The following is a 19,387-nucleotide window of genomic DNA, read 5'->3' as shown; positions in this document are numbered from 1 at the left end:
TGTTTTTATTGTGATACAGTGCCATAGTGCAGTAGGCGGATGGTGGGGAAATTAGGCAAAAGGCTTTCCTATTTGATTAGATTGATGTGAAAATAGTCTACAATATAGGCTGAATAAATTCTCAATTCTCCAATGAAATTGTTAAATAAATGATTGAGTAGTCGGCTTTCTGATCTCATATGTAATGGGTTTACCAGGCAAATGTCACTCCTTTCCCAAAAGTGCAAGGTCACTCCTTAAGGGAAAACCCGCTGGAATTGCAGTCCATGACGTCACTGGCAGCTGCTCTGTGCGCCAGTTCGAGGGTGTCACTAACGCAGCATATTCACCGATTTGCAAAATATATAGATGCGTCTACGGCTTTTGAAGGCAAACCAGCGTAAAATCATCTATTTGATTATTACCGAAGCGTGATACAATATTTACACACCCTTTATTGTGACGGGACGTGACGTTAAGACAAGGAAATGCTGTAAACCAATAACAAGTCCGAAGAAAAACGAAACATAACTGTTTTGATCTTCAACAAGAGGTATCCGAGTTCTTTCAAGGTGTATTTGAATCACTTGTGAGTATTGAAATTGCGATTAATTTGTTAGGCCTAGGTGTAATGTGACGCACTAACAGTTTAGGAAGTATGATTTCGTTCTCACCTTGTTTTTACCCAAGCTAGCTAAAGAAGCTGTCAAATATGGTACGTTGTTTTATCGTTGAAGGTAGGTAGAATTCCAAATGAGGAAGAGAAAGGGGGGAAGCCTTGACAGCTGTCAGTCAACCCATGTTCTGAGTCGGAAGTGGAGCCTTTTTTGATGTGTTACGTTATTTTAGACTATTTGGGGGTTAGCCACGACTGGGACTGAACAACCGGTCCAGCGAAAGCCAACACCTTATGACGCGTTCAAACAAACTGGAAAATCTTCCGAGTTAAATGCGTTCATGACAACTGGGAATTCGGAGAGAAAAAAAACGAGGTCCGACTTGAAAGTGTTTTGAACCGTCATCCAACTCGGAATTCCAAGTTGGGAACTCGGGCCTCTTTCTAGAGCGCCGACTTCCTGAACCTTAAGATCACTGACGTCATGATTCGACCTCGTTTTTCCCCCTAGCTCCCAGTCGTCTTGAAAGCGCAATAAACCCAGGGGTGTCAAACTCATTCCATAGAGGGCTGCTGGTTTTTAGATCCTCCTTTCAATTTGTGTCCAATTAAGACCAACAACCAAGTGAGGGGAGTTTCTAACTAATCAGTGACCTTAATTTAGTAATCAAGTACAAGGGAGGAGTGAAAACCAGCAGACAATTAGCCCTCCATGGAATGAGTTTGACACACAACCTTTACAGTTAACCAGTGTTTCGCAAACCCGGTCCTCGGAACCCAAAGGGGTGCACATTTTGGGTTTTGCCCAAAGCTTGATGATTAGTTGATTATTTGAATCAGTTGTGTAGTGCTGGGGCAGAAATGAAAATGTGCACCGAATTTGGGAAACACTGAGTTACACCAAGAGGTCTGAACCTCATGAGGTGTTCGCTAGGTGTTGCTTTAAGGTCACTACAATATACAATCGGTCACAGACCTGTGGAGGTTTATTAAATGACATGAAAAGTGGCCAGCACACTCAGGCAGGCTGCTGAGCTTCCTACCACGTGACAGCTGCTGATAAGATTATTCAGTAATGGATATTGCCCAGTGTACATGAGTCATTGTGTGCAATAGTATTCCTTCATGGTGTTTGTTTTGATGCATGCAGATCTAGAGAATATATAACATTTGATTGTCCTTGCACGGGGCTTGCCAAGAATCAGAATCCCTATTCTCATTCTAGTGTCTGAGAATCTATAGTCTGAGAATGTATTGTCCACTTGCATGTCTCCACACCGCCTCACCTTGCTGTAGAGTGATGGCGTCCAGCTCCCCCATGGTGAACGGGGACATCTCCCGGGGTCCTAGCTCTCACCCCGGCCACAGCCCCACCACAGGCACCCTGGAGGAAACGCTGCAGCAGATGAACCGCCTCATCCAGGAGAACCGAGACCTGAAGGGTGAGGCATGGAGAAGAGACCAGAATGTGGTTCAGCCTTAAAGCTCATTGAGAATCTACTGTATGGGGCGGGGACATTAGGATGTTATGGTATATGAGGTTCTGATTGTCTTGCATTGGCTGATTATGTGATTGACTGCTCTGTGTGTGTGTGTGTTCTACAGTAATGTACTCTCTGTGTATCTTCCCTGTAGAGGCGCTGAAGCAAACCAACGTGTCAATGAAGGAGCGCTTCGAGGGTCTGTCTGTGTGGAGGGAGAAGCAGAGGGAGGAGAAGGAGTTCCTGGAGGGGAGGCTGGATGAGGCGCGCGGCCGTATGGAGGCCCTCTCCTCACACAACCAGGAGCTCAGCATGAAGGTGGAGGAGCTGGAGGGAGGAGAAGGAGAGGGGAAGGGACAGGTGAGAGAGCGAGAAAGGGAAGGCTAATGTTCACAAGGTTACTCTGGCTAGACCACACATTCAGCTTATTAAGTGAGAAGTTAATGTATGGAGGATGGATGATTGTCTGTAGATTAAGCTACATTTTATATAACAAAACAAGAGGCTTGGAAAATAAATATGGTGTTTTTTTATATATATAGTAGAATATGAATAGATAGATAGATAGATAGATAGATAGATAGATAGATATACTGCTAGGCAGACTGTTTTGTCTTATCTGTGCTGTCACCTCCAGGCCGAGACAGCCAATCAGAATGCAGAACTGGAGGCGCTGCGTGCCCAACTGTTGCGTCTGCAGGCAGAGAAGAATGACCTGGTGGCCATGAACTCTGAACTCCAGCTCAAGACAGGTCAGGGGTCAGAGGATGACTCCTTCATAGAGATCAGGTTTGCTGTGAGTAACATTCACTCACTCACTCCATCCATTCATATTGTAAGGGTGTGTGTCCTGACTTTAGTGTGTGTGTGTGTGTATAGAAAGAGGATGCTGGAAAGGAGCTGTATCATAATGAAAGGGACCCCAGGTATGACATGAGTGTATCCAGGCAGGAGTCTGAGGAGCTGACTGTCAGCCAGCTGCTCCAGTCCCTGAGGAAGGAGACCCAGAGGGTGGAGAGGCTACAAATCGAGCTCCAGGCTACCAGATCCAGGTAGACCGCATTTCTGCCTGGGCTTATGTTTGGGTGGAACCAAAGACTGATGTTCCTATGTCTTTCAGAATCACAGAGCTGGAGGAGAAAGACACTAACACGGAGAGCTCCACACAGACCTCACTACTGCCAGAGATGGTTTCCCCAGCACTAGCCACCACAGCATGTGGTACTGAGCCAGAACCAGTGGAGGAGCCCAAACAGAACTCTGGGAAGGAGAAGGTAGATACACAGATAAGATGGGTAAGAGCTTGTCTCTCACCCTGTTAAGAACAGGGAAGTTATTGAGATTGTAATGTATTAATGTACAGTATGTAATAGGGATTTTCCAGGTGATTTTAAAATAAGTTGCAGATAAAGTAAATCAATGTGGTTTAATACAAGTTGCAACAGGGAGACACCTCCAGCAGAGAAGCAGGCCCTTATAGTCTTATCTCACAGCACCAATGTTCTGTAAACACCCGCTGAGAGGCTTGTAGGAAGTCACATCATCAGCTGGTACAGAATCAGTGTCCCAGAATACAATAACAATCAGTTTCCTTGTACCGCCAGTCTTGCATCAATCACTATCAGATAAGAACAATCCATAACATTCAGTATCAAGTCTAGTGACCATCAATCAGTACATAAATGATTGTCCTAAATAAAAACTGGAAATCATGTGTAATACAGGAAGAGAAATCACAAATATGCTAAGCGTTGTGTTAATTACTATTAACTGAATATTAACTTTATTAAATGTCCCCATTAAAATGTCCTGACCCTTAGCTTCTCGATCAGAACTGTCAGTTTGTTGGACTGTTGTCTGTTATGTGTCAGGCTGCGTCAGAGGTGGAGAATCTGAAGGCTCAGATGATGACCCTGTTTAATGAGCTACAGCAGGCTCAGAGCAAACTGGGCGAGGCAGAGGGCATGAAGAAGAACCTGCAGGACAGGTGAGAGAGACGGAGAGGAGAGAGGGAGAGCTACATAGACAATGAAAACGTGTAAACTATGCTAACCTTTGCTCATTCCCTTTCCCCCAATACACCCTTTCGCTTTGCCTCTATCCCGCTCTCTGTATTTCTCTGTGTAGATGTAGGGATGTGGAGCAGGAGGTGGTGACTCTGACAGCCCAGCTGGTAGAGAAGCAGGAGGTACAGAGTGAGAATGACAGACTGAAGCTGCAGGTGGACAGCATGAAGGCCCAGAGCCAGCTAGAGCAGAGGAAGGCTGGAGAGGAGAGGTGGGACAACAGTCAAGCATGCATGCACGCACAGACAGACCCACACACACACACACACACACACTCTCACTCAGACATATGGCTACTCCCTCTGACACTGTTGGGCATTGGGCCATTCCCTAGGGTGGGGTCTTGGGACAGAAATTCCCTGCTCCTCTTTTGACCCCCCCCCCCCACCCCCCGTTTCCACTGGTCAATGCCATGAGTTTCTATATCTAAATACTCCTTAGTCACCATGAGTCAGTTGCCCCTCCCCTCCTCAGGACTAACCTGACCCAGCTGAAGGATGCCTACACCAAGCTATTTGAGGACTACAACGAGTTGAAGCAAGAGAGCAAGAACAGAGAGGTGACCACACTACTTAGCCTCTGTTAAACAGAAATCAGTCTAGTTTGGCACATTGCACTGTTTTGTCCTTTGTCAAAATGGTATGGCATGGTGAATGGGATGAATCTGACCGTTGCCCTCTGTGTGGCCTCCAGCCACTGGTCACGAAGGAGGTGGGAGACCTGCAGACCAGACTGGACGCAGCAGAGAAGGCCCTGGCTGCTAAGCAACAGCAGATAGATGTCATGAAGCAGCAGATATATCAGAAGGAGAAGGAGCTGGAGACCATCTCTGTGTTCCAGGCTCAGGTAGGTTTTCTGTGTGTGTTCTCCATCTAGTTGTGTGTGTTTCTGTGTGTCATGTGAATTATTCTGCGTTGAGGTGTGTGTGTGTGTGTGTTCTCACACTTGGAAAAAGGTTAAACCATTCTTATTTACTTACAGTGAACTCTGTGTGAACATTTGGAGTTGTACAGCATCTCTTAAAAGTGACATTTGAGTGACTGTCAGTGAAGGCAGCTTCTTTGTTAAACCAGTAATTCAATTAAGGCTAAGTACACTTCCAAAAAAATTAAAAGGTTTATATTTTCATAAGGTGAAATAGGTACCGCTGTCTTAAATTTGTATTAAATTTTTTTTAAGTAAGTATACTTTTTGAATATGCATTAATGAATGAAAGAATGAAGTGAAACACAAGAAAGAAGGTAGTAGGCAATCTTTACTCATCAGTTGGGTCAAGAATGCAATAATCAGCCGTAATATCAGCAGTTTGACTTCCGTGTGCAGTATTGGTATCTCCAACGACGGTCTCTGAAAATACACAATACATTTTGAGGTAAACATTCTTGTTGTTGAAACATCGCTCCCCTGACCTACATCACGTGCACACACACATTGTACTCACTCATAATAATCTGAATGGTAGCTTCCGGCCCCAACTAGGTAGTTCAGGCCTGGGACTTGCCAAGAGATGACCTCATCAAAGTAGTTGACGTAGGGGGTCCACTGACAGTCCTGGTTACAGTAGCTGTTGACTCGACAGCAGTAGAACTTCCACCTGTGACACGGTGATGGAAATCATACATGTTTAGTATAACACACAGTCAAGATTGTCAAATACTTGTTTTCTTTCAAGTACTTCAGTGGCACTTGGTGGAACCAATGGAATAGTCCCAAAAGTGCAAATGCTGCTCATATGACACTCCAAGCAGGCTAAATCAACCACTCAAAGTATTTGAAAAAAATGAAATGTACCAATTGAACATAGGATCTGGTAAACGTTGTCTACTCACCTTCTGTCCTCATGGGGGTTGGAATGAAAGCTGTTCACCCCAGTGAGGACATAGTTATTGGGGCATTTGAAGCTGAACTCTTGTTCAAAGTCATTTACATAAGGAGACCAGTGGCACTCAGGCTCTGAGACAAATGTGTCTTTGCACTCAAAGTCCCACACACGGTCTTCATAGAAGTTGTCATGCTGACTGAAATTAGATGCATGACAATGCACATATTAATAGTTGAAATGATTTGAAAACAAAAAAAATGCATTGAAGTTTTAATTTGTTGATATGCCCAATATCAACAGTGCAGCGCACCTACTGGTCTATGCAGAACAATGAGATCATTTGGTTTATAATTGGTGATGAAAAGTAAAACGGCACTAATGATTTAGAGTAGACATTTCATTTTGGGAATCTGTGCCGTCATTTTGGTAGAAGATTGATAGTAAGCAGATAAGAGCCTTTGGACTTATCTCACCTTTTTATGTGGGAGATGGATTGTCTTGAAGGGCAGTTAAAGTGTAAGGGCTGGTCAAATTGGTTTTCCCATCGGAGTTCTGCAACACACAAGGAAGGGAACAACAAACTGAATCCATATACTGTAACACAACATCATTATGTAAATTGAGTGTACAAAGAGTAATTGTATGGTAATGGTGTATGCACCTCCTAGACATTTTGGTTACTCACTCTTCATGTATGTGGGCTGTAAGACAAATTTATTGTTTTCCTGATAACCAACCTCATACACTAAGTAATGAACACTTCATTCAGCCTACAACTTAAAACAGCAGCTTACCTTGCCCGTTGACCAAGACTCCAGCAAGAAGCAGAATATAGAAATTGGGTCTGTTCATGTCTTCTTTGAGGAGTGTGATCTCAACAAAACAGCACCAGCAAGGTTAATGCTCCACTTATAGAACTAGACCCAAACGGTGTCCTTGAGCCATGTACTTGAATAATGTTTGAGCAGGTGTATTGCTGGCATCATTCCAAATTAGTTTGCAACATCATTTATCCGAAACATACATTGTTCATGAACTATCCCTCTTAACTCTTGAGTTATGGTTTATGATCCCCAGGGGCTTGTTGGTTGGTTGTTAGTCCCACAATTATACAACATTTACAAGATCTTTGAATATGAATTTTTATTTGGCTGAAATAAAATGTATAACCAATACACTCCATTCTGTACATGGCATTCACATTTATATCTGTACAATACAACCACACCTTTATAATTATTGACACGTCTAGACAAATGTTTTGTCTGTCTGATTGTATATGCGTGCGTATCATTTTTAATAATTGTGTGTGTTATTTGTTGTCCAGGCGGAGGTGTACTCGTCTGACTTCTACGCGGAGCGAGCAGCTCGGGAGAAGATTCACGAGGAGAAAGAACGTCTGTCTGCTCAGCTGGAGTTCGTCAAGAAACAGAACACTCAGCTACAGGACGAGATGGACTCACTGGGCAGGTACGCATCAGGTTATATATTGGTCATGTGATCAGACTGGTCATATTAGGTCACGATCTCGGCCATTTTGGATCCACCGCCTAACTACGACTGGTTTCTGTAGGCAATCTCTGAGCGATATGCAGAGAAGACACATGCCACGTGGAGGCAATCCACATGGGGGTGCTGGTCCACACAACATGCAAGGAGCCAGAGGTACAGGACAGTACCTGGCTTTTAGCAAGGTTCAAGCCAGGGCACATCACATTGTTTTCTGCCAATTAAATGTGATCTCGTATTTATTTGATCAAGAAAGCACTGCTCCTCTCCATCTCACATTATTTACAACAATGATAAATGATGTAATTGTGTGTATGTGTATGTGTGTGTGTGTATATATATATGGGAATACAGTTACCATACCACTGTGTGTCTGATAGGTGGTGATGCCAGGGACTGGCAGCAGCAGGGGAATATACCGGAGCACGTCTGCCCCAAGTGTAACGAGATCCTACCAGACCTGGACAGCCTGCAGATTCACATCATGGACTGCATCATCTGAGCCTTCATCATAGTCATCAGCAACAACAAAGACAACTGCCGCAGATGCACCATAATCTGATTCTTCCTCTTCTTCGTCATCATCCGATTTATGGCAGAGTAAAATGCCGCCTTTATGCTCTAAAAGGTGTGTTTATTTTGCAGTTCAGGGCTATGTTGCTCTGGTCTATGTTTTAGAACATATAATATAAAATGTGTTCTTACAGTGCACAACTAGACACACTTTTTTTGTTAGAGGGGTGAAAAAGATCCTGTAAAATGTATCACGTTTATTATGCAGTTAGGTGATAAATGGAGAACTGGAATTTGTATTTTAAGTTTTGGTAATTATTATTTTTTTCTTCTTATTGACAGCTGTCACTTTGTTTCTTGCTAAAGCGTTAGTTTTGAATTGTTTTATTAAATTCTTATTATGGATTTTCGGGTGGTTCAATTTAATCAAACTGTAATTCTGTTTCGATGAAGGTTATGAATAGATTACAATTACAGCATAGACATTTCATTTTGAATAATTTGAAAATCTATTGCTTCAACAGAGGGAAGGATGCCTAAGACACTTTAATGTTGTTTTTAAATGTATATTGCACATACATTTTATCCATCATCGTCATGGTTTGTACATTTATAATTAAACCTATTTACAGCTTATGTAGCCTGCAGGAAGTATGACTATGCAAGGGAGTGTGTACTGTATTAGCTAACTACTAACTTCTGTATCCAGATGTATTTACAAATGCTGTGACTCTGTCAAATAATTATGAAAATATGTAATAAAGGTGTTATTGGTACAGTAGGCTGTTTCTGTCTGTGTTGCACACACATCTGATGGCACCTGAAAAAATGCAACACAGTACCCAACATAGATATAGAACAGAATCTGCTTTATATCTATGGTATAAAGCAGCTCGAGCTGCAACAAACACTCAAACTGGACAGTTTTATTTCAATCTCTTCAGTCAAAGACTCAATCATGGACACTAACTGACAGTTGTGGCTGCTTTGCGTGATGTATTTTTGTCTCTTCCTTCTTGCCCTTTGCTGTTGTCGGTGCCCATTAATGTTTGTACCATGTTGTGCTGCTGCCACGTAGTTGTTGTGTTGCTGCTATGCTATGTTGTTGTCTTTGGTCTCTCATTATGTGTTGTCTCTCTGGTCGTGATGTGTGTTTTGTCCCATATTTGTATTTTTAATCCCAGCCTCCGTCCCCGCAGTAGGCCTTTTTGTCTTTTGGTAAACCGTCATTGTAAATACGAATTTGTTCTTAACGAATTTGCCTAGTTAAATACCTTCATATGTTTGTTCAGTCAGTGGAATCCTTGGGACGCAACATACCATAACCCTTACCATTGAACTTCAATATGCTATTGATCCGGATCCCTGATAGCACATACCATGTTTGTTGACGTTCACAAACTTTGTTTTTATATTAGGACAGCGACTGTAGCCTATGTTTAAAGGAGCCATGCCTACTTTAGAGACACCGGTCAATAAAATGAAATGATGTATAATTTAAATAAAATAATTCAACTAGGTATACCGTTTTCTATTTTATTTGCGATATGCGAGTAATTTGGGAGTGGAAACATCTACCACAAACTTTGTGGACAGGCAAAATATTAGCCACTATTCTATTTGATAGGGGTCCTTCGTTTAGCGCCAGATTTCAGTTATTTCTCAGTAGTATTTTGAAGAAACGACGATAGCTAGTTAGGGAAGTCCCTGCAACCATCAAGTAAGGTGAACAATATAATTCTTTGCAAGAAAATGGCGTTTTCTTGGTCACTACACAAAAAGTATACAATCGACAACGTAATTTAACCTGAAGTGACAGTCATTACTTCAAAGTGACATCGTTGCGGGTCGTGTGTCATTGCTTGCTACATTGTTGCTACCGCGGCTTTCGCGCTGTCTGGAGTGTAGATCATATTCATAATGTGTTTGTTTGCTAGCTTGCTGTACGCGTTGTTGCTAGTATAAGCGTTGTGAAAAATCGGATAACTTGTTTCGATGTCAGTAGGAAACAGATAATGGGAGAGAATATACATAATGGAAATTGTGAAGCTTTAGCTAGCGGTGTCCATAAATAACAGTTAAAGACATGTCAATAAACACTTGTGTCTTCGGGATATGACTTAAATACCTGTGTATTTTTTTATTCCTAGATCTGCTTTTTAATCGGGAAAGGCTTGATCTTAAAATTCCAGGAAATGGATGGTAAGGGATGGTGGGGGGGCATAATCAATATATGGCTTTGATCAAAACAAAACTCTTTAACACTGTGTGTGTGTGCCAGGTGATGATGACCTGGACCTTCTAACAGAGCTGCTGGCTGAGAACGAGGCTGAAGAGGAGCAGCAGGCTAGCCAGGAAGCAGAGGACAACCTAGATGACCTGTTTGACAACGATGATGATGATGAAGAGTACAGGGAGGGACTGGAGGGGGAGGGTGGGGAGAGGGAGGAAGAGGATGGAGCTGTTGGTCTCTTTGGAGATGTGGATGGCATTGAAGAGGAGGAAGGAGTTAAAACACAGCCGTCTGGAGGGAAGGCTCCTGATAACCTCAATAGATCCCAAGAAGATTTACAAGGTTTGTCCACAAGGAGTTCAGTACCTCAAAATGATTATGATAGCGCTATACCGTAGCATTAACGCCTATAGTATGTATGTATACAGTAAATGTTTCTAGAATGCAGATATCTACTAAAGTATGTCAGCATCACACACTGTCTACTTTGCTTTTTAATTCATGGCAGCTTTCAGCTTCTAATCTTATTTGGGTGTGTTTCTGTGTGTTCTCAGAGGAGCTGAGGCGTATGCAGGAGCAGATGCAGAGGCTGCAGCAGCAGCTAGAGGCCTCCCAGAAGAGCTCCTCAGCCACCTCTACCCCAAACAGCATCCCAGGAACAAAGGCACCATCTAAAGCTAACACTCCCTCACAGGGTCCCCCCAAACAGAGCTCCTCCAAGCCAGTTCGTCCCACACAGAAGACCAAGCCCCAAGCAGGTATTACTTTCATACGTTTTTTTGTGTTTCAGGATGTATTCTCATCAAAGTCAAGGCTGACCATACAGGAACACAGTGGCGACTTACCATGTCATGTAAGGAGCATCTGTGTAAAGTGTAATGGGTGACGGTGGTGCCTGTGGATGTGTGTTTTAAAGGAATCTCTTTTTGACAGTAGGAAAGCCCTCGTCTGCCCCAGACCGAGGAGACGGCACCAAGCTACAAGAGTCCTCCGACTTCACCGCTCAGCTCAACAATGCTGACCTGTTCAAACGCAAAGGTCAAAGGACAGCTCACCAGGTCCAGCCCAGCACTACAGCAGCCGCTACAGACACCAGAGGTCCACTGGTGGAGATTAAGACTCACAGCTCCTTCCTGCCAATAGCAAGCAGTAGTAGGACCAACAGTACTGTACGTTCATCGCTACCTTCCCAGTCCAATGCGGCTGCAGCCCTGTCCGCCGTACGACAGGCCAATCCCCTTCCATCTCTCCCTAAAGACGTCGCCATCGAGAAGTACTCTGGACTGCGGCTGAGGTCAGAGCACACACACACTCATCTACCTGTAACACACACACACTCATCTACCTATAACACACATATAAACACTCCAAGGTTTCTTGTCCGAAGCTCAGATCTGGATTCTGATTGGTTCGTTGGTTTCAGGCGACCACGTGTGTCCTCCACGGAGATGGATCGCAAGATGGCCGACCGCAAGCTGATTCGGCTCTCCCAGTTGCCTGAGCGCCTGGCCCGGGAGAAGCTGGAGGAGTGCGACTGGGTCACCTTCGCTGTGCTGGTCAACAAAGCCACACCACAGAGCAACAGCAGTGTAAGACCAGAATTATTCAACTTTTATTTAACTAGGAAAGTCAGTTAAGAACAAATTCTTATTTACAATGACGGCCTACCGGGGAACAGTGGGTTAACGGCCTTGTTTAGGGGTAGAACGATGGATTTTTACCTTGTCAACTCAGGGATTCAATCCAGCAACCTTTCGGTTGCTGGCCCAACGCTCTAACCACTAGGCTACCTGCCACCCCAAATTACCCCATCTATACCACAGGAAGTTGGTGGCACCTTAATTGGGGAGGACGGGCTTGTGATAATGACTGGAGCAGAATCAGTGGAATGGTATCATATACATCAAACACATGGTTTCCAGGTGGTTGATGCCATTCCATTTGCTCTGTTCCAGACATTATTATGAGCCGTCCTCCCCTCAGCAGCCTCCACTGCTCTTTACTATATACCAACATACAACTTCAACATCTACAGTAGGTCAATGATCATGTGGTTTTATTGACATGGACACTAAAGTATGTGAGGTTGACCAATGTTCATTAAAGTCATTGACTTGACAGGAAGTGGGCCTACTTGTATTCATTTCAGATGGGTCAGAGATGGCAGCGCTAAGACTTGTCTCCCTCCCTCCGCTCACAGGGTAAGACGTTCAGCATCTGGAAGCTGTCTGACCTCCATGACCTGGAAGTGTACGTGTCTCTCTTCCTGTTTGGGGAGGTGCATAAGGAGCACTGGAAGACTGAGCCAGGCACCGTCATGGGCATCCTCAACCCCAACCCCATGAAGGCCAAAGACGGATATGACGGGGTGAGTGTGTGTGTCTGTGTGTTTACTTTCTCTGTAGTGTGTGTGTGTTCTCACCATCACTCTCCTCTCTTCCCCCACCCCTTCTCTGTCTCTCCCCCCCAGGTGTCTCTGTCAGTGGACCACCATCAGAAGGTGTTGTTGATGGGGGAGGCTCAGGACTATGGCACCTGTAAGGCAGCCAAGAAGAACGGAGACCCCTGCTCTCAGATTGTCAACCTGGTGGGTTTGCCTTTACATCCAGAAACACACACACAACCTGAACCGCTCAACAGCTCCTCCATCCACTCTCTGACCCACACTGACCCTCAGAACCCACCTAAAGGCTGATCGGTGTCAGTCATATAGCACCGCCAAATACAGAGAGGGACATTTGAGAACTTGTGAAGTGACATAGTTTCTAGCATTTTCTCTGCAGTAGGAGTGTGTAGGACTGTTGTCATATTATATCTCTCTCTCTCTGCAGTAGGAGGGTGTAGGGCTGCTGTCCTGTGCTATCTCTCTCTCTGCAGTATGAGGGTGTAGGACTGTTGTCATGTGCTATCTCTCTCTGCAGTGGGAGGGTGTAGGACTGTTGACATGTGCTATCTCTCTCTCTGCAGTATGAGGGTGTAGGACTGTTGACATGTGCTATCTCTCTCTGCAGTGGGAGGGTGTAGGACTGTTGTCATGTGCTATCTCTCTCTCTGCAGTATGAGGGTGTAGGACTGTTGTCCTGTGCTATCTCTCTCTGCAGTAGGAGTGTGTAGGACTGTTGTCATGTGCTATCTCTCTCTCTCTGCAGTAGGAGGGTGTAGGACTGTTGACATGTGCTATCTCTCTCTCTGCAGTATGAGTGCCAGTACTGCCAGTACCACGTCAAGGCCCAGTATAAGAAGATGAGTGCCCAGCGGGCCGAGCTGCAGTCGTCTTTCTCAGGGAAGGCCGCGGGGAAGGTCAAGGGGAGGGGCAACAGCCTGAAGGAACGACTGTGTCAGACCGGCTTCCACTACGGAGGCATGTCCTCACCAGCCTGCGCTGCCGCACTGTGAGTGTGTGTGAGTGTGTCACAGTGAATATTGTGTGTGTGTGTGTGTGTGTTGGTTGGTCAGTGTGTTTACCTATGTAAACGTCAGTCGTCTCTAAGCAGTGTTTTCCATTAGCGCCGGTAATCAGTCGGTTACAGACTCATTTTCAATCGGCTACTTTTCATTTAAACGTTTCAATTCGCTCGTCCATCGAGTCCTCTCCCGCTAGAATGAACGATCTGCATCTTCCCGCGCTCTATTGATAGGATAGGAGCCTGTCAGTCACAAAGCGAGCAATGACAGAGAACCGCAGTCTGCTGTCTGTCCCGCCTCCCGGTACCATTAGTGAGCTGTGGTTGGTTGCAGTCAAATTTCTTTACACAGAGGAGGGCGAGAGCGTGATGGCCATGAATTTGCACGTCCTGTGTAATGTAAGTGGTAACCATGAGCCAAATTGTTGATTTCTGGCACATTCTTTTCTTTAGCGTGTTTCACAGCCAGCCACGCGGAGTCATGACGCAGTGGCTATTTACTGTGCTTTGATTGACAACTAAACAGCAAGTGTTGACTAGTTTATAAAAGGTGTTGAACTGACTTGAATTAAGCCTCCTACATCCCTTTGCCATTCATAAATCCTGCAGCGAGTTTATATGTCCATGGTATCACATCAGACAAGTAAACCGAAGGATTTGCTCTACAGCGACTCTAAAGGGAGTAACTCTGCTCTCGTCTGTCAGTGTAGTCTACCCAATGGCATCGCTGAGAGGTTTTGTCGTTTGGCTCCCTTATTTTCATAGGCTACTGGTAGGCCGAGGCTTTTTGGCGAATATCTGCAGGTAAATTCTGAAAAGATTTGATGAAGCTGGTGAATCATCACTGCAGGAACGTTTGGTAGTGGAGAGCCTCATTCTGGTCCAAATATGATCATTAGGTTCCTCACGGAATCCAGGCAATAAAACAGAATTCAACAATATTCAAACATTTATTGACCTTTAGTAGGGAATCAACTAAATGTATTAATTTGCCCAAGTTTATCATAATGCATGAACAGAACGCAATACCACAACACCTTTTTCTAATCTGGGAGGTAAACTCAATAATGTATTCAATCATTTCACTGTGTATTTCAGATGGAATCAGGGTATTACACTGTACCAGAGGCCATCAAAATAGAGCTCCTGGCTGGCTACTCTTTCTGTTTGGCTGGCTGGCTACTCTTTCTGTTTGGCTGGCTGGCTACTCTTTCTGTTTGGCTGGCTGGTTACTCTTTCTGTTTGGCTGGCTGGCTACTCTTTCTGTTTGGCTGGCTGGCTACTCTTTCTGTTTGGCTGGCTGGCTACTCTTTCTGTTTGGCTGGCTGGCTACTCTTTCTGTTTGGCTGGCTGGCTACTCTTTCTGTTTGGCTGGCTGGCTACTCTTTCTGTTTGGCTGGCTGGCTACTCTTTCTGTTTGGCTGGCTGGCTACTCTTTCTGTTTGGCTGGCTGGCTACTCTTTCTGTTTGGCTGGCTGGCTACTCCTTCTGTTTGGCTGGCTGGCTACTCTTTCTGTTTGGCTGGCTGGCTACTCTTTCTGTTTGGTTGGCTAGCTACTCTTTCTGTTTGGTTGGCTGGCTACTCTTTCTGTTTGGCTGGCTGGCTACTCTTTCTGTTTGGCTGGCTGGCTACTCTTTCTGTTTGGCTGGCTACTCGATGTAGTTGTGGAAAACACTGCTCTATGTGTTGGTCAGTGCTGTGAGTCAGTATGTGTGTTTGTATTGTGTTCACTTATGTACACCTCCGTTCCTGTCTAGGTCTGCGTCTGGTCCTAAGAAGCCCACCCAGACCACTCTAGGGAACCTGTTTGTGAAGGGATCAGACCAGCTGGCCAGCCAGGCCAAGAGACTGGGTAAGACTGGGGAGATGGAGGGAGTGGGGGCCAAGAGACTGGGTAAGACTGGGGGAGATGGAGGGAGTGGGGGCCAAGAGACTGGGTAAGACTGGGGGAGATGGAGGGAGTGGGGGCCAAGAGACTGGGTAAGACTGGGGGAGATGGAGGGAGTGGGGGCCAAGAGACTGGGTAAGACTGGGGGAGATGGAGGGAGTGGGGGCCAAGAGACTGGGTAAGACTGGGGAGATGGAGGGAGTGGGGGCCAAGAGACTGGGGGAGATGGAGGGAGTGGGGGCCAAGAGACTGGGTAAGACTGGGGGAGATGGAGGGAGGGGGGGCCAAGAGACTGGGTAAGACTGGGGGAGATGGAGGGAGTGGGGGCCAAGAGACTGGGTAAGACTGGGGGAGATGGAGGGAGTGGGGGCCAAGAGACTGGGTAAGACTGGGGGAGATGGAGGGAGTGGGGGCCAAGAGACTGGGTAAGACTGGGGAGATGGAGGGAGTAGGGGCCAAGAGACTGGGTAAGACTGGGGGAGATGGAGGGAGTGGGGGCCAAGAGACTGGGTGAGACTGGGGGAGATGGAGGGAGTGGGGGCCAAGAGACTGGGTAAGACTGGGGGAGATGGAGGGAGTGGGGGCCAAGAGACTGGGGGAGATGGAGGGAGTGGGGGCCAAGAGACTGGGTAAGACTGGGGGAGATGGAGGGAGTGGGGGCCAAGAGACTGGGTAAGACTGGGGGAGATGGAGGGAGTGGGGGCCAAGAGACTGGGTAAGACTGGGGGAGATGGAGGGAGTGGGGGCCAAGAGACTGTGTAAGACTGGGGGAGATGGAGGGAGTGGGGGCCAAGAGACTGGGTAAGACTGGGGGAGATGGAGGGAGTGGGGGCCAAGAGACTGGGTAAGACTGGGGGAGATGGAGGGAGTGGGGGGGAGAGAGGTTTAAGACTGGTGCTCTTTCTTAATGTGTTTGATTGTTTTTCAGCCATGAAGTCTAACGAGGTGTCTGGCTGCTCAGACGACTTCAAGGACCTGTTATCCATGCCTACCCCGGGAGCCCTCCAACTGAAGAGACACCTCACCAAACCCCCAGGTAACTGACTCACTGAAGCAGACCAAACCCATGAACACATCAGATGGGCTATCTGGAGACGAGAGAAAGACAGGAGGGCTTTAAAGGGAAACACTTTTTTTTTTTACCTTGGTGTGTATTCTCCCTGCTTGTCAATGCATCAGAATTACTGTATATCATCTTTCTCTCTCTTCATCCCCCTTTCTCTCTTCTTCCACCTTCTCTCTCACTCACCCAGGTTCCAAGGGCTCAGTTGGTGCAGGGGTCCAGTCCATCTCTGCCTCTGACCTCCTGAAGCAGCAGAAACAGCAGCAGAAGCAGCTCTTAGAGAACCGCAGACGCCGGGCAGAGGAGATCCAGCAGAGGGTCCTCCAGAACTCAGGCAGGGCGGGGGTCCCCGGGGCCTCTCCCCCATCTAGAGGGACCCTCCTGTCCCCTAAATCTGCCTCAGAGGTCCCCAAAGCCACCCAGAGCCCCACCGCCCCCCACACCCCAACACTGGGCAGGGGTTTTAACGAGGGAGATGATATCTTGTTTTTTGACCACACCCCTCCTCCGCCCCCGGCGTCACACAGCCTATCAGCAGCCAAGGTAGGTGGTGCTCATCCGATCACATGCTTTCAGGCTTAGCGTACACTGTTGCACTGTTGATTTGACTGTAGAATGTGATGTCATAGAGAGGCTAGAGTTCAAAGGTCACAAAGGTTGGAGGTTAAAGGTGAAGCTGCCCCTCTCCTCTCTAGTTGGCTGCTCTGAAGAAGCTGAGAGTGAAGGGGGCTGGGCTGGCCAAAGAAGACCCCAATGCTGTGAAAAGGAAGAGGAACAGCAGCACTGACATCACCACCAGGGTGCAGAAGAACCTGTCCTCGCCCGATGGTACACACCTGAACACACACACACACACACACACACACACACACACACACACACACAGAGAGTCCCTGTTCTTACCCATCCTCTGGGATCTGCCTCTGTACAGGTGAACAGCCTGGGGCCAAGGAGGAGGAGCCAGCCCAGAAGAAGAGGCGGGAACAAATGGACTACGTCCAATCAGAGGAGTTCAAGAAGATCCTCAATGCCAAGTCCCGGCACGGGGCCGAGCTACAGGCGGTGAGTCAGCAATTCCGTAACCATAGCAGCCTAGTGTAACTGCTCCCTTTTTTGTGTAACAGTGTAATGATTCCCCCTTATCTCTAGCCCAGTGTTATAATAGTTCCCCTCTCCTAAGGCGGAGTACCAGATGCAGGTGTGCTACTTTGACCCCTGGTGTAACAATGTAATGATTCCCCCTTCCCCTAGTCCAGGGTTAATAGTTCCTATCTCTCTCTTTAGGCGGAGTACCAGCAGCAGGAGAGCTACTTTGACCCCCTGGTGAAGAAGGAGGCGATGGAGGACAAGATGAGGAACATCAGAGAGCAGAAGTGTCGAGCCGTCAGCTGTAAAAAGGTCCGTGTCCAATCACAGGTCTTATTCTCTAGTGTCATCAGTCATCAGCTATCCTGCAGTTTAAATCACCAGTTAACCACCAAACCAACGGTTTTATTCTGTTGAGTCAAAATCTACTCCGTCTGGGATTTGAAACATCAGCTTTCCTTTACGGTAGTCAGATGAAATCCCCATCTCCCAGCACATCAGAATATTCCCCATGAGCCAACTAGCAATTTAGACCGGTACGATTACAACGGTCCCAATGGCGTGGGTAAACCTAGCATGATAGCAGATCGGCCAGACTGCTCAGAATTCACCTACTAGCAACATGATTTAACCGTCCTGTCAGACCAATATAACTGTCTTTACGGCTTAGTACAGATACATATTTATCTGTGTTTATCTGTCTCCAGTGTAAGTACACATACTTCAAGCCTGCTGATCGCTGTGTGGAGGAGAAGCATGAGCTGCAGTGGCACGACGCCACCAAACGCTTCTTCAAGTGCCCCTGTGGACAGAGAGCCATCGCACTGGACCGTCTGCCACATAAACACTGCAGGTGAGACACGTACACGCACTACAGTTTTTATCACGGCCGGTTGTGATACAGCTTGGATTCGAACCAGGGACTGTAGTGACGCCTCTTGCACCGAGATGCAGTGCCTTTAGACCGCTGCGCCACTCAGGAGCCCAGTTGAAACACAATGCAAGTCACGTGCTACTGCGTTCATCAGATATGATAATGCTGCGTTCTCTATTGCAGTAACTGTGGCCTGTTCAAATGGGAAAGAGACGGCATGTTGAAGGTAAGTGTCGCGTTTCAGTAGGTTTGGAGTTAAGGTCCTTCTCCCGTCTGACCGGTCCTTGGTTTGACTACTACTTCGTGTTCCCTAACTGTTTCCTGTTCCTGTCCACAGGAGAAGTCAGGTCCTAAGATCGCTGGGGAGCTGCTGCAGCCTCGAGGTGACGAGCAGCCCAAGTTCCTCAACAGCATGCAGTAGCCCTCGGTCACTGACAATCACCTTCATCATTGTCTTCGTCATATGAAGCAATTGGAGTTTCTTGTGTTATACTTATTTGCATGTCGCTTTTTAAATGTCCTTTTAATGTTTTTTTTACTGTCGATGTCATTTTAAGTTGATTATGGATTTTAAATTGCTGTGTTTTGAATGGATTCAATTGAATTTCCGAATGAGTTGTTTGTTGTTCCCTCCTGCTGGGTTTGATGTGAATGTGCTGATTAAATTGTGCTGAGTGATTTACCAACAATCTCCTCCTTTTTCTGACTTGGGCTCGCTGGAAGATATAGTCTCCTGTGCTATATTGCGTCCTTACAGTCTGAGGGAGTTTTAGAGACACCTAGAATAGTAACATGCGCTGGATAAAGAGAGGATACAGGAACAAATACAGGAACAAACAGGCACTAGTTAAA

General features: G+C 46.2%; 3 protein-coding genes across 8 annotated transcripts; 2 read left to right on the top strand and 1 right to left on the bottom strand.

Annotated features, from left to right (window-relative positions):
* The first annotated feature begins 275 nt into the window (after positions 1-275).
* On the top strand, positions 276-8,762 carry LOC115198834 (optineurin). 4 transcript variants are annotated; one of them, XM_029761161.1, is made up of 13 exons: positions 277-532; positions 1,892-2,037; positions 2,231-2,436; positions 2,714-2,872; positions 2,956-3,128; positions 3,197-3,371; positions 3,948-4,063; positions 4,204-4,353; positions 4,617-4,701; positions 4,836-4,988; positions 7,292-7,434; positions 7,538-7,629; positions 7,854-8,762. In XM_029761161.1, the coding sequence occupies exons 2-13, from the start codon at positions 1,896-1,898 to the stop codon at positions 7,973-7,975; spliced, it is 1,716 nt and encodes a 571-aa protein (XP_029617021.1). In that variant the 5' UTR covers positions 277-532; positions 1,892-1,895; the 3' UTR covers positions 7,976-8,762. The 4 variants fall into 4 exon arrangements, with proteins under 4 accessions (XP_029617023.1, XP_029617021.1, XP_029617022.1 ...); XM_029761162.1 differs by having other exon boundaries at positions 278-568; positions 3,197-3,350; XM_029761160.1 differs by having other exon boundaries at positions 278-568.
* Positions 5,380-6,864, bottom strand: LOC115198837 (hemagglutinin/amebocyte aggregation factor). The gene is made up of 5 exons (XM_029761166.1): positions 6,759-6,864; positions 6,438-6,516; positions 5,972-6,160; positions 5,584-5,736; positions 5,380-5,489 (listed from the first exon to the last, which is right to left on the bottom strand). The coding sequence occupies exons 1-5, from the start codon at positions 6,814-6,816 to the stop codon at positions 5,441-5,443; spliced, it is 528 nt and encodes a 175-aa protein (XP_029617026.1). The 5' UTR covers positions 6,817-6,864; the 3' UTR covers positions 5,380-5,440.
* A 107-nt stretch (positions 8,763-8,869) lies between the features above and the next one.
* mcm10 (minichromosome maintenance 10 replication initiation factor) lies at positions 8,870-19,224 on the top strand. 3 transcript variants are annotated; one of them, XM_029761158.1, is made up of 18 exons: positions 8,870-9,706; positions 10,137-10,188; positions 10,268-10,561; positions 10,774-10,977; positions 11,153-11,513; positions 11,643-11,808; positions 12,420-12,587; positions 12,690-12,806; positions 13,415-13,611; positions 15,382-15,476; positions 16,441-16,548; positions 16,766-17,118; positions 17,271-17,403; positions 17,507-17,637; positions 17,860-17,973; positions 18,369-18,514; positions 18,719-18,761; positions 18,873-19,224. In XM_029761158.1, the coding sequence occupies exons 2-18, from the start codon at positions 10,182-10,184 to the stop codon at positions 18,954-18,956; spliced, it is 2,721 nt and encodes a 906-aa protein (XP_029617018.1). In that variant the 5' UTR covers positions 8,870-9,706; positions 10,137-10,181; the 3' UTR covers positions 18,957-19,224. The 3 variants fall into 3 exon arrangements, with proteins under 3 accessions (XP_029617018.1, XP_029617019.1, XP_029617017.1); XM_029761159.1 differs by having other exon boundaries at positions 8,870-9,711; positions 11,156-11,513; XM_029761157.1 differs by having other exon boundaries at positions 8,870-9,711.
* The last annotated feature ends 163 nt before the right edge of the window (positions 19,225-19,387 follow it).

Source organism: Salmo trutta, chromosome 8 (genome assembly GCF_901001165.1).
Source record: "Salmo trutta chromosome 8, fSalTru1.1, whole genome shotgun sequence".
NCBI classification, from domain to species: domain Eukaryota; kingdom Metazoa; phylum Chordata; class Actinopteri; order Salmoniformes; family Salmonidae; genus Salmo; species Salmo trutta.
This window is presented reverse-complemented; position numbering and strand designations above follow the sequence as displayed.

Bases quoted from the DNA above. Each gene is read 5' to 3' on its own strand.
- LOC115198834 (XM_029761161.1), top strand. From the start codon at position 1,896: ATGGCGTCCAGCTCCCCCATGGTGAACGGGGACATCTCCCGGGGTCCT. The intron at 2,038-2,230 runs GTGAGGCATGGA...TCTTCCCTGTAG, and splicing joins GGAGAACCGAGACCTGAAGG to AGGCGCTGAAGCAAACCAAC. The intron at 2,437-2,713 runs GTGAGAGAGCGA...TGTCACCTCCAG, and splicing joins AAGGAGAGGGGAAGGGACAG to GCCGAGACAGCCAATCAGAA.
- LOC115198837 (XM_029761166.1), bottom strand. From the start codon at position 6,816: ATGAACAGACCCAATTTCTATATTCTGCTTCTTGCTGGAGTCTTGGTC. The intron at 6,161-6,437 runs GTGAGATAAGTC...ATCTAATTTCAG, and splicing joins TCCATCTCCCACATAAAAAG to TCAGCATGACAACTTCTATG. The intron at 5,737-5,971 runs GTGAGTAGACAA...ACCGTGTCACAG, and splicing joins AACCCCCATGAGGACAGAAG to GTGGAAGTTCTACTGCTGTC.
- mcm10 (XM_029761158.1), top strand. The intron at 11,514-11,642 runs GTCAGAGCACAC...CGTTGGTTTCAG, and splicing joins TACTCTGGACTGCGGCTGAG to GCGACCACGTGTGTCCTCCA. The intron at 13,612-15,381 runs GTGAGTGTGTGT...GTTCCTGTCTAG, and splicing joins CCAGCCTGCGCTGCCGCACT to GTCTGCGTCTGGTCCTAAGA.